At 37.6% G+C, this 13,161-nt stretch overlaps 1 protein-coding gene across 1 annotated transcript in view; it reads right to left on the reverse strand.

Annotated features, from left to right (window-relative positions):
• The window catches only part of LOC115498668 (lethal(3)malignant brain tumor-like protein 4), a 284,214-nt gene that overhangs the window by 109,305 nt on the left and 161,748 nt on the right, over window positions 1-13,161 (reverse strand). The window contains exon 11 of the mRNA XM_032595338.1: window positions 9,109-9,223. Coding sequence (XP_032451229.1) covers window positions 9,109-9,223 — 115 coding nt within the window. The remainder of the gene's footprint in view (window positions 1-9,108; window positions 9,224-13,161) is intronic.

The following is a 13,161-nucleotide window of genomic DNA, read 5'->3' on the forward strand; positions in this document are numbered from 1 at the left end:
GTGAACTAGAAGATAAAGTTATGGAAAAAGAGGAAACTGAGAAAAAGAGAGATAAAAAAATCCAGGAGTATGAGGGGAAAATTAGAGAACTAAGTGATACACTAAAAAGAAATAATATACGCATAATTGGTATTCAAGAGGAGGAAGAGAGAGGGAAAGGTGCTGAAGGGGTACTTGAAGAAATAATAGCTGAGAACTTCCCTGAACTGGGGAAGGAAAAAGGCATTGAAATCCAAGAGGCACAGAGAACTCCCTTCAGACGTAACTTGAATCGATCTTCTGCACGACATATCATAGTGAAACTGGCAAAATACAAGGATAAAGAGAAAATTCTGAAAGCAGCAAGGGGTAAACGTGCCCTCACATATAAAGGGAGACCTATAAGACTCGTGACTGATCTCTCTTTTGAAACTTGGCAGGCCAGAAAGAATTGGCACGAGATTTTCAGGGTGCTAGACAGCAAAAATATGCAGCCGAGAATCCTTTATCCAGCAAGTCTGTCATTTAGAATAGAAGGAGAGATAAAGGTCTTCCCAAACAAACAAAAACTGAAGGAATTTGTCACCACTAAACCAGCCCTACAAGAGATCCTAAGGGGGACCCTGTGAGACAAAGTACCAGAGACATCACTACAAGCATAAAACATACAGACATCACAATGACTCTAAACCCGTATCTTTCTATAATAACACTGAATGTAAACGGATTAAATGCGCCAACCAAAAGACATAGGGTATCAGAATGGATAAAAAAACAAGACCCATCTATTTGCTGTCTACAAGAGACTCATTTTAGACCTGAGGACACCTTTAGATTCAGAGTGAGGGGATGGAGAACTATTTATCATGCTACTGGAAGCCAAAAGAAAGCTGGAGTAGCCATACTTATATCAGACAAACTAGACTTTAAATTAAAGGCTGTAACAAGAGATGAAGAAGGACATTATATAATAGTTACAGGGTCTATCCATCAGGAAGAGCTAACAATTATAAATGTCTACGCGCCGAATACCGGAGCCCCCAAATATATAAAACAATTACTCATAAACAGAAGCAACCTTATTGATAAGAATGTGGTAATTGCAGGGGACTTTAACACCCCACTTACAGAAATGGATAGATCATCTAGACACACAGTCAATAAAGAAACAAGGGCCCTGAATGAGACATTGGATCAGATGGACTTGACAGATATATTTAGAACTCTGCATCCCAAAGCAACAGAATATACTTTCTTCTCGAGTGCACATGGAACATTCTCCAAGATAGATCATATACTGGGTCACAAAACAGCCCTTCATAAGTTTACAAGAATTGAAATTATACCATGCATACTTTCAGACCACAATGCTATGAAGCTTGAAATCAACCACAGGAAAAAGTCTGGAAAACCTCCAAAAGCGTGGAGGTTAAAAACACCCTACTAACAAATGAGTGGGTCAACCAGGCAATTAGAGAAGAAATCAAAAAATATATGGAAACAAATGAAAATGAAAATACAACAATCCAAACGCTTTGGGACGCAGCGAAGGCAGTCCTGAGAGGAAAATACATTGCAATCCAGGCCTATCTCAAGAAACAAGAAAAATCCCAAATACAAAATCTAACAGCACACCTAAAGGAAATAGAAGCAGAACAGCAAAGGCAGCCTAAACCCAGCAGAAGAAGAGAAATAATAAAGATCAGAGCAGAAATAAACAATATAGAATCTAAAAAAACTGTAGAGCAGATCAACGAAACCAAGAGTTGGTTTTTTGAAAAAATAAACAAAATTGACAAACCTCTAGCCAGGCTTCTCAAAAAGAAAAGGGAGATGACCCAAATAGATAAAATCATGAATGAAAATGGAATTATTACAACCAATCCCTCAGAGATACAAACAATTATCAGGGAATACTATGAAAAATTATATGCCAACAAATTGGACAACCTGGAAGAAATGGACACATTCCTGAACACCCACACTCTTCCAAAACTCAATCAGGAGGAAATAGAAAGCTTGAACAGACCCATAACCAGCGAAGAAATCGAATCGGTTATCAAAAATCTCCCAACAAATAAGAGTCCAGGACCAGATGGCTTCCCAGGGGAGTTCTACCAGACATTTAAAGCAGAGATAATACCTATCCTTCTCAAGCTATTCCAAGAAATAGAAAGGGAAGGAAAACTTCCAGACTCATTCTATGAAGCCAGTATTACTTTGATTCCTAAACCAGACAGAGACCCAGTAAAAAAAGAGAACTACAGGCCAATATCCCTGATGAATATGGATGCAAAAATTCTCAATAAGATACTAGCAAATCGAATTCAACAGCATATAAAAAGAATTATTCACCATGATCAAGTGGGATTTATTCCTGGGATGCAGGGCTGGTTCAACATTCGCAAATCAATCAACGTGATACATCACATTAACAAAAAAAAAGAGAAGAACCATATGATCCTGTCAATCGATGCAGAAAAGGCCTTTGACAAAATCCAGCACCCTTTCTTAATAAAAACCCTTGAGAAAGTCGGGATAGAAGGAACATACTTAAAGATCATAAAAGCCATTTATGAAAAGCCCACAGCTAACATCATCCTCAACGGGGAAAAACTGAGAGCTTTTTCCCTGAGATCAGGAACACGACAGGGATGCCCACTCTCACCGCTGTTGTTTAACATAGTGCTGGAAGTTCTAGCATCAGCAATCAGACAACAAAAGGAAATCAAAGGCATCAAAATTGGCAAAGATGAAGTCAAGCTTTTGCTTTTTGCAGATGACATGATATTATACATGGAAAATCCGATAGACTCCACCAAAAGTCTGCTAGAACTGATACATGAATTCAGCAAAGTTGCAGGATACAAAATCAATGTCCAGAAATCAGTTGCATTCTTATACACTAACAATGAAGCAACAGAAAGACAAATAAAGAAAATGATCCCATTCACAATTGCACCAAGAAGCATAAAATACCTAGGAATAAATCTAACCAAAGATGTAAAGGATCTGTATGCTGAAAACTATAGAAAGCTTATGAAAGTAATTGAAGAAGACTTAAAGAAATGGAAAGACATTCCCTGCTCATGGATTGGAAAAATAAATATTGTCAAAATGTCAATACTACCCAAAGCTATCTACACATTCAATGCAATCCCAATCAAAATTGCACCAGCATTCTTCTCGAAATTAGAACAAGCAATCCTAAAATTCATATGGAACCACAAAAGGCCCCGAATAGCCAAAGGAATTTTGAAGAAGAAGACCAAAGCAGGAGGCATCACAATCCCAGACTTTAGCCTCTACTACAAAGCTGTAATCATCAAGACAGCATGGTATTGGCACAAAAACAGACACACAGACCAATGGAATAGAATAGAAACCCCAGAACTAGACCCACAAACGTATGGCCAACTCATCTTTGACAAAGCAGGAAAGAACATCCAATGGAAAAAAGACAGCCTCTTTAACAAATGGTGCTGGGAGAACTGGACAGCAACATGCAGAAGGTTGAAACTAGACCACTTTCTCACACCATTTACAAAAATAAACTCAAAATGGATAAAGGACCTAAATGTGAGACAGGAAACCATCAAAACCTTAGAGGAGAAAGCAGGAAAAGACCTCTCTGACCTCAGCCGTAGCAATCTCTTACTCGACACATCCCCAAAGGCAAGGGAATTAAAAGCAAAAGTGAATTACTGGGACCTTATGAAGATCAAAAGCTTCTGCACAGCAAAGGAAACAACCAACAAAACTAAAAGGCAACCAACGGAATGGGAAAAGATATTTGCAAATGACATATCGGACAAAGGGCTAGTATCTAAAATCTATAAAGAGCTCACCAAACTCCACACCCGAAAAACAAATAACCCAGTGAAGAAATGGGCAGAAAACATGAATAGACACTTCTCTAAAGAAGACATCCAGATGGCCAACAGGCACATGAAAAGATGTTCAGCGTCGCTCCTCATCAGGGAAATACAAATCAAAACCACACTCAGGTATCACCTCACACCAGTCAGAGTGGCCAAAATGAACAAATCAGGGGACTATAGATGCTGGCGAGGATGTGGAGAAACGGGAACCCTCTTGCACTGTTGGTGGGAATGCAAATTGGTGCAGCCGCTCTGGAAAGCAGTGTGGAGGTTCCTCAGAAAATTAAAAATAGACCTACCCTATGACCCAGCAATAGCACTGCTAGGAATTTATCCAAGGGATACAGGAGTACTGATGCATAGGGGCACTTGTACCCCAATGTTCATAGCAGCACTCTCAACAATAGCCAAATTATGGAAAGAGCCTAAATGTCCATCAACTGATGAATGGATAAAGAAATTGTGGTTTATATACACGATGGAATACTATGTGGCAATGAGAAAAAATGAAATATGGCCCTTTGTAGCAACGTGGATGGAACTGGAGAGTGTAATGCTAAGTGAAATAAGCCATACAGAGAAAGACAGATACCATATGGTTTCACTCTTATGTGGATCCTGAGAAACTTAACAGGAACCCATGGGGGAGGGGAAGGAAAAAAAAAAAAAAGAGGTTAGAGTGGGAGAGAGCCAAAGCATAAGAGACTGTTAAAAACTGAGAACAAACTGAGGGTTGATGGGGGGTGGGAGGGAGGGGAGGGTGGGTGATGGGTATTGAGGAGGGCACCTTTTGGGATGAGCACTGGGTGTTGTATGGAAACCAATTTGTCAATAAATTTCATAAAAAAAAAAATAAAAAAAATAAAATAAAATAAAGATCATGACAATAGACAAATAGCGCATTACATAGTAATAAAGGGATAAATCCAACAAAAGTCTGTAACAATTGTAAACATGTATGCACCCAACATAGAATTACCTAAATATATAAAGCAAATATTAACAGACATAAAGGGAGAAATTGACAATAATACAATAATAGTAGGAAACTTCCATACCCCATTTACATCAGTGGATATATCATACAGACAGAAAATCAATATGGAAACAGTGGCCCTAAACAACACATTAGATCACATAGACCTAATAGATATATTCAGAACATCCCATCCCCAAACAGCAGAATGTACGATCTTTTCTTTTTCTTTTTTTTTTTTTTTTTTCAACGTTTATTCATTTTTGGGACAGAGAGAGACAGAGCATGAACGGGGGAGGGGCAGAGAAAGAGGGAGACACAGAATCGGAAACAGGCTCCAGGCTCTGAGCCATCAGCCCAGAGCCCGACGCGGGGCTCGAACTCACGGACCGCGAGATCGTGACCTGGCTGAAGTCGGACGCTTAACCGACTGCGCCACCCAGGCGCCCCGTACGATCTTTTCAATTGCAGATGGAACATTCTCTAGAATAAACCACATGTGGGGCGCCTGGGTGGTTCAGTCAGTTTGGCTTCTGACTTCAGCTCAGGTCATGATCTCACAGCTGGTGGGTTCGAACCCCACGTCAGGCTCTGTGCTGACAGCTTGGAGCCTGGGGCCTGCTTCGGATTCTGTGTCTCCCTCTCTCTCTCTGGCCCTCCCCTCTCATGCTCTGTCTGTCTCTCTCTCTCAAAAAATAAATAAACATTTTAAAAAACTTAAAAAAAAAAAAGAATAAACCACATGTTAGGTCACAAAACAAGTCTCAATAAATTTAAGAAGATTGAAATCATACGAAGCATTTTTCCAAACACTAGAAATCAATTACAAGGGGAAAAAAACTATACATGTAGACCTAAATATAAGACCCGAAATCATGAAAATTGTACAAAACATGGGCAATAAACTGCTAAACACGGGTCTTAAGCAATAATTGTTTTGGATTTGTCTCCTCAGATAAGGGCAACCAAAACAAAAATAAACAAATGAAATTGCACCTACCTAAAAAGCTTCTGCATGGGGAGGGAAACCATCAACACAATGAAGACAACCTACCGAATGGGAGAAGATATATGCCAACAGTACATCCAATAAGGGGTTAATATCCAAAATATATTTAACAAAATTCACACAACCTACACCAAAACCCCCAAACAAATCCAATTAAAAAATGGGCAGAAAACCTCAATAGATATTTTCCCAAAGAAGACATCCAGATGGCCAATAGACACATGAAAAGATGTTTAATATCACTAGTCATCAGGGAAATGCAAATCGAAACCACAATGAGATAATATCTCATACTAGCCAAAATGGCTAGTATCAAGAATACATGAAATAGCCAGTGCCGGTGAGGTTGTAGAGAAAAGGGAGTCCTTGTGCACTCCTGGTGGGAACATAAACTGGTGCAGCCACTATGGAAAAAGTATGGAGGTTCCTCAAAAAACTAAAAATAGAACTACCATATCAGCCTGCATTTCCACTTCTAAGTATTTATCTGAAGAAAACAAAACGTTAACTCAAAAAGTGATATGTGCTCCTATGTTTATTGCAGCATTATGTACAGTAGTTAAGATATGGAAGCAGCCCAAGTGCCCATTAACAGATGAATAAAGAAGATGTGGCACATATATATAAAGTGGAATATTACTCACTCATAAAAAGATTGAAATCTTGCCATTTGCAACAACAGGGACCTAGAACATATTATGCTGAATTAAATAAATCAGAGAAAAAATAAATACCACATAATTGCACTCACGTGTGGAATCTAAACAAACAAAACTAAACAGAAACAGACTCATAAATACAGAGAAAAAACTGATGGTTGCTAAGGGGGAAGGGATTGGGGGGTGGGTGAAATAAGTAAAGAGGATTAAGAGGTACAAATTTCTAGTTATAAAACAGGTCATGAGGATATCAAGTACAGCATAGGGAATATAGTCAATAATACTTGAATAACTTTGTATGGTGACAGATGGTGACTACACTTACAATGATCACTCTGTAGTGTATATAAATGTCAAATCACTACAATGTATACATGTGTCAACTATAATTAATGTAAATAAATGTAAGTAAATAAATGAATAGAAAGAAAGTAAGAGAAAGGAGGGAGGGAGAGAGGGAGAGAGAGAGGGAGGGAGGGAGAGAGGAAGGAAGGAAGGAAGGAAGGAAGGAAGGAAGGAAGGAAGGAAGGAAGGAAGGAAGGAAGGAAAACATTTGGAAAACTCTAATCACATTAATTTTAGCACAATTTCAGGTTTTGTAATCCTTAATAAATCACATAATTTCATGTAAAAATGATAATCTATAGACTGTGATATCATTTCCTGACAGCAGCCAGCACCAATTCAGGACATACTTTGGGGCTAGGTAGTTTTTAAAGTACTGTGTGCATTTATCTCATTTATCATTATACATTTTTGAGATAGGCACATAATATTATTATCTCCATTTCCTAGATGAGGAAACAGGCATAGACAGTCAGTCACACAGCTATGTGAGCAGTAAAACTGAGATTCAAATCCAAGCACTCTGACTCCAGGTTCCACATTTCTAACTGGTAGACTATATTGCCTCTAGAACCTGAATTTTGAGATCTTAGGCTTTTCAGGAGGATGTATGCAACTCACTAACTAGCAGTCTGCAAGTCACTGAACTATGATGACAGATCAAATGCAATGGACCTGGGAGGGAGCAGGCAGGGGTCAGAGATAGATTTTGGAGAAATTAAGTTAGAGGATCAATAAGACTTGGTGACTGATTGTACATGGGGTGTGGGGTGTAGGAAGGGTTGGGGGGGGGGCAAGTCCAGAATGACTCTGCTTAAGAAGTAGGAACTTTGAAAGCAAGTAGGAACTATACTAGAAAAGCAAGATTTTTGGCTTGGGATGGAATTCAGTCTGATCCATAGACTTTGGGATATTTATGAGACACTCAGTTTGAGAAGCTGGTTAAGCAGTTTGACAAGGGAGCAGGTAATGGATGGGATGGAGTGGAGTCAAGAGAGGGTGTCCCTGTCCCTGGAATGCTGACCCATTCCTACTTACACTGAGACCATTCCTACTTGAGAAAGTTACTGTGCGAGGGATAGATGTGTGCACGTCCATGTGGGAAAAGGGGGAGGTTAACATAAAATGAGAAACATCTCCCTGACATACTGGGATGTGAAATCATGGAGAGTTAAAAGTGGAATCAGAAAACACACACACACACACACACACACACACACACACAGCACAAATCCTAACACTTTTCCCCCAACATAGAACTGACCATGGTCTCTGGGTTTTACATTCTGTATGTACAGACTCCACACTTGCTAACACACTCTAAGTTAAGTAAGGACCTGCACCTTCTTGACTTTGTAGTTTTTGAAGCACCCAGCACAACATAAAGATGTCATGTTAGCAAGTCAGGAACGCTTCTCACTTCTATAAGTTCAGGAATTCTTCTCACTCCTATAAGTTAAGGAACTACTTCAAAGATGCAATTAGTCCTTGAGGTTCTAGCATCATGGGGCTGGCTCAATATAAGACAACCTCATTAACAGAATAATACGCTCGCTGTTATCCCAAGAAACCAACAGAAAAACACCAGAAGCAGTGAGGGAACAAAACAAACAAAAGAATGGAGAGCCTGCACATGTGTCTGGAACCAGCTATTAGTCATGTCAGCCTCATCTGGTAGAAAGAACCCTTCAGACAAAAGAATGAGATATTTTGGTTCAAGGTTCATTAAAATTTAGAGTGGTTAATTTCCTCTTTAACTTTAAGTAGCCAGAAAGAAAGAAATAATGAAAATACCAATATAACAGAGGACTTTTTTCAACTAATTTTTTTAATTGCTGAAATTTAAAATATCTATTTTTTCTAAAACTTTTTGAAATATAATCTATAAAAGAAAATTAATTAAGATGGGATGTTTAAAAAAAAAAAAACAAAATGCACGTCAGCTAAAATCAATGGCCCAAGTTCGATGGATTTGGACTGGGTTAAGTTTCCCAAACTAAAATGTAGAAAATAAAGATTCTCCTAGACAACACTATCAAAATAATTCCTTAATTATTATTATAACTTTTTAAAAATATAAAGCACACTCTTTTGAGGCTTAATTATGAATAATTACAGCATAGCTGTAGCACTGATTAGTCAATTCACCTATCTGATATTTAGTTTTAAAATACTTATAATGACAGGAAAAAGAACAGCATTAAGGTAGGAATTCAGGCTAAGTATTTAAAAATCGACAACAAAGAATAAAATACTTACGATATGGTACTTCCAGGGGATGCCCTGTTATGTCACACCATCCAATCGGGTGGATGTCAGGGCTGTCTGCATCCATCCAGTAGTCATATTTGTGGTCCCAGCCATCAAAATGAACCTGTTGAGTAATTAGCATTTAGTAATTAGTATTTCACTCTGTCTGCATCAAAATATTAGAAATCAGACCTGTGAAATTGAGATTGAAATTGTAACAATTATACATTACAGCTGAAACAATATTTAAAATGTGCCATCAAAGGGCATTCTAATCTAACCACTAAAGACTATTGTAGTACCAATTTTTCTGAGAAATTAAAGAAGTTGGTAAACAAGAAAATCTGTTAGAGATTGATCAGAATCTGAAGGGACAATACCAATCCATTTCCCCGGCTAAGTAATACTGTAATGCTGGCGGGAGGACACCTCTTCTACTGGATGCCTCTGAAAAATCATGTCAGACACAACAACTAGAGTCACCAATTTGACATAAGTACAAGGCTTACCCTATCGGGAAATGCATCGATTTTAGAGTGAAAGGAAGCAATAAGTTTCAAAATCCTGACAACCAAGGAGAGATGGAGCCATTGAAACAATGGAGGCACAGGAGCGGATGAAATATGCTACTAAGACAGATTAATGGCTATCTTGAGAGCTGTAAAGGACAGTGTAAACTTTCAGTAAACCTGAGGAAGAGATATGGCTCAGGTCCAGAAATCCAGCAAATGGTTACCACTGTTTTGCGTCTTATCTACAAAACACACATACACATACACATAATTCACATATACACATACATAAAGGCCCAATAATAAAAAATAAAACTCAATTTCTGAAACAATAATCACATACTTATTTCTGAAACTTACAAAACACTATGTTTTAGAAGTTTCATATCAGAATGAACAAACCAAATTATTTGGGCACGCAAAAAGAATAAATTTCATAACCTTACTTACTCTCTTACATATTTTCTGTTTCTATTAATTAAGTGAGGAATCCCTTTTCAATGCAGAAAAAACCCACAATTTTTTGAAAATCAAAATTTGAATCAAAACAGCAAGATTGCTGGCATTATAATAAACTAACTGAAACATCAGTCTATAAACATCTGTTATGCAAGACATAGGACCACAAAAAAAGAAAAAAAGGTAAAACTGTATCTAGGAAAAAGTCCAATGCTTTTTTTTTCAAGATCCGTCTTTCTTATTTAGTGGTTCTCCAAGTTTGGTTCCCTGACCATCAGCATCACCATCACCTGGACACATGTTAGAAATGCAGATTGGCAGGCCCCAACTCAACCCACTGACTCAGACACTCTAAAGGACAGGGACTCACAATTTTTAAGCAAGTCCTTTAGATGTATCTAATATATGCTGAAGTTTGAGAACCAACAATCTTAGGAATAACTTTCAAGAGAATATTTCTACCAAACTTAGGCTTCTGGCTGAGACAGAGTGCCCTTTCCCAGGAGTAACTATAAAACTGGACTGAATATATGAAGGGACTGTAGACACTGAACAATAGGCACCACAGATATGTAATCCCTAAGTACACCTAGACGAACCCCAGATGTCAGCCTGTAGTCAATTTCCTGACAGCAGCACAGGGAGGAGAAACAGAGCAGTCATGCTGTGCTGAGGAGACACAGATGCAGTTCAGCACTGATGAAGCAGCTGGAAATCGGAGGACAGACACTAGAGAAAATAGAGCTACAGAGAAGGGGACGCCAGAAATCTCTGGGGGATTTTTGCACAACCTTGGTCAAGGGCTGGACTGTACATGTGCAAGGTGAGACAAGGTGAAGTGAAGAAGAGAGCATCTGATACAGAGCTGAAAGTAAAATGAAGATAGCAGAGGTCACACACACCTGGAGAGTAGAGAGACCAGAGTGCAGACATCTTCAGAATTTGACCGAGACATGCAAAAAGGCCATAATTTTCTAATAAGAACCATGTCATAGAGTATTCTAGACCAGCCCTAAGAAAGGCCAAAATAAAACCTCAACAAGATTAAGAACAGCCATCAGTAATTAACTGACTGACAGAACAAACTCTACCCTTTTTAAAGGAAGACAAATGCTCCCAAATCTGAATGCTGTATCATTCTTAATGTCCAACATAACATCAAAATTTATTAGACATGCAAATAAGCAGGTGAATGTGAGCCCTGCTCATTTTTTTAAAAAAGTAGTCAATAGAAAGAGACCCTGAGATGCCCCAGATGTTGTAATTAGTAGACATGAAGTTTTTAAGTACCTATTGAAATATGTTTAATAACTTAAAGGATAAATAGTCTTGATGAGGGAACAGATAGGGAGTCTCAGCAGGGAAATGGAAACCATAAGAGATAAACAAATGGAAATTCTAGAACTGAAAAAGCAAACTATTTTAAATAAAAATTTTCTGAATAGGCTTAACAGATTAGGGATGGCAGAAAAATGGGTAAGTGAACATGAAGACAGATTCATAGAAATTATTAATCTAAAGCACACAATAAAAAAATTTCAAAAATGAACAGAGGCTCAGGTACTTGTAATACAGAATCACCTGGTCTAACACATGCAATTTGGAGTCCATAATGAGAGGAGAGACAATAAAGCAGGGATAATGGTCAAACCAGACAAAAGTTGAAGAAATAACATCAACAAAATCTATTTTGGTCAAAAAAAAAAAAAGCCAATTTACAAGCTTAACAAAAACAGAAAAACACAAGCATAATAAATACAAAGGAAATCGGAACTACACAAATCATAGGCAAGCCGCCAAAAATGAAAGACAGAAGAAAAAGTCTTGAAAGCAGCCACAGAAGTACAACACATTACATACAGGGAACCATGACAGGAATGTTAGCCAACTTCTCATCAGAAACAGAATAGACAAGAAGATAATGAAATGAGATCTTTAAAGCAGTGAGAAATTAAAAAAATATCAACGTAAGATTTTGTTTTACAAAAAAATTTCCCTCAAAAAGGAGTAAAATTAACTTTGAGATTAAAAAAAAACAAGAAAGTATTCACTTATAGATTTGCATTGCAAGAAATATTATAGAAAGTATTTCATAAGTATTATCAGATGGAACAACAGCAATTTTGAAAATAATGAACAAATTTGGAAGACCCACTCTGATTTCTATAATTACTATAAAGCCACAGTTATGATGACAGTGTTGTTTGGGCCTAAGCATAGGCAAATACATTATTAGAACAGAAAAGATTATGTCAATGGACTCACATCTACATAGTTAAATTGCTTTTCAATAGATGTAACAAGGCCATTCAATGGGGAAAGAGCAGTAATTTCAGCAAATGATACTGGATTAAGTGGATATCCACATATGAAAAAATCCAAACCAGTTGACTTCTATGTCACCTCCCACATACAAATTAATTCGAAATGGGCTATAAACCTAAACAACCTAATCAACTCAAGAATGAAACTTAAGATAAAATCTTCATGATATTGGGATACTCAAAGGTTTCTTAACACACAAGCAGCACTACCCATAAAGGAATAATTCTAGAAATTCATTTTTCATCATAATAAAAAACTTCTGCTCCTCAAAATCATCATTAATATAAAGGACAACCAAACCAAGAACATTTGTAATACATTTATCTGACAAAAGAAGTGGCAATCCAGTAAGTAATAGGCAAAACACTTGAGATACTCTACAGGAAAAAAAAAAGGTTCAATGAATGGTCAAAAACTAAATAAAAAATTGTTCAACTTCACTATTCATCAAAGAGATCACATTGAGACATACTACAAAGCCAACTGTATGACTTAAATGACAGACAACATCAACTACTGGTGAGGCTGTGGAGCTCCCAGAACATTCATACAATGTCACTGGGGCTGGAAAATAGGACAATTACTTTAGAAAATGTTTTGCTACTGTATTGTAGATTTCAGATGTTCCTACTCTGTGACTCCTGGCAATTCCATCCCAAAGAGATGAAAATATAAAGCTGTGTAAACAAGTGCTCCTTGCAGTTTCATTCAAAATGCCAAACCTGACAATGACCCAAATGCCCAACAACAGATGAATATCTATTGG

This window comes from Lynx canadensis, chromosome D3 (assembly GCF_007474595.2).
Source record: "Lynx canadensis isolate LIC74 chromosome D3, mLynCan4.pri.v2, whole genome shotgun sequence".
Classification (NCBI taxonomy): Eukaryota; Metazoa; Chordata; class Mammalia; order Carnivora; family Felidae; genus Lynx; species Lynx canadensis.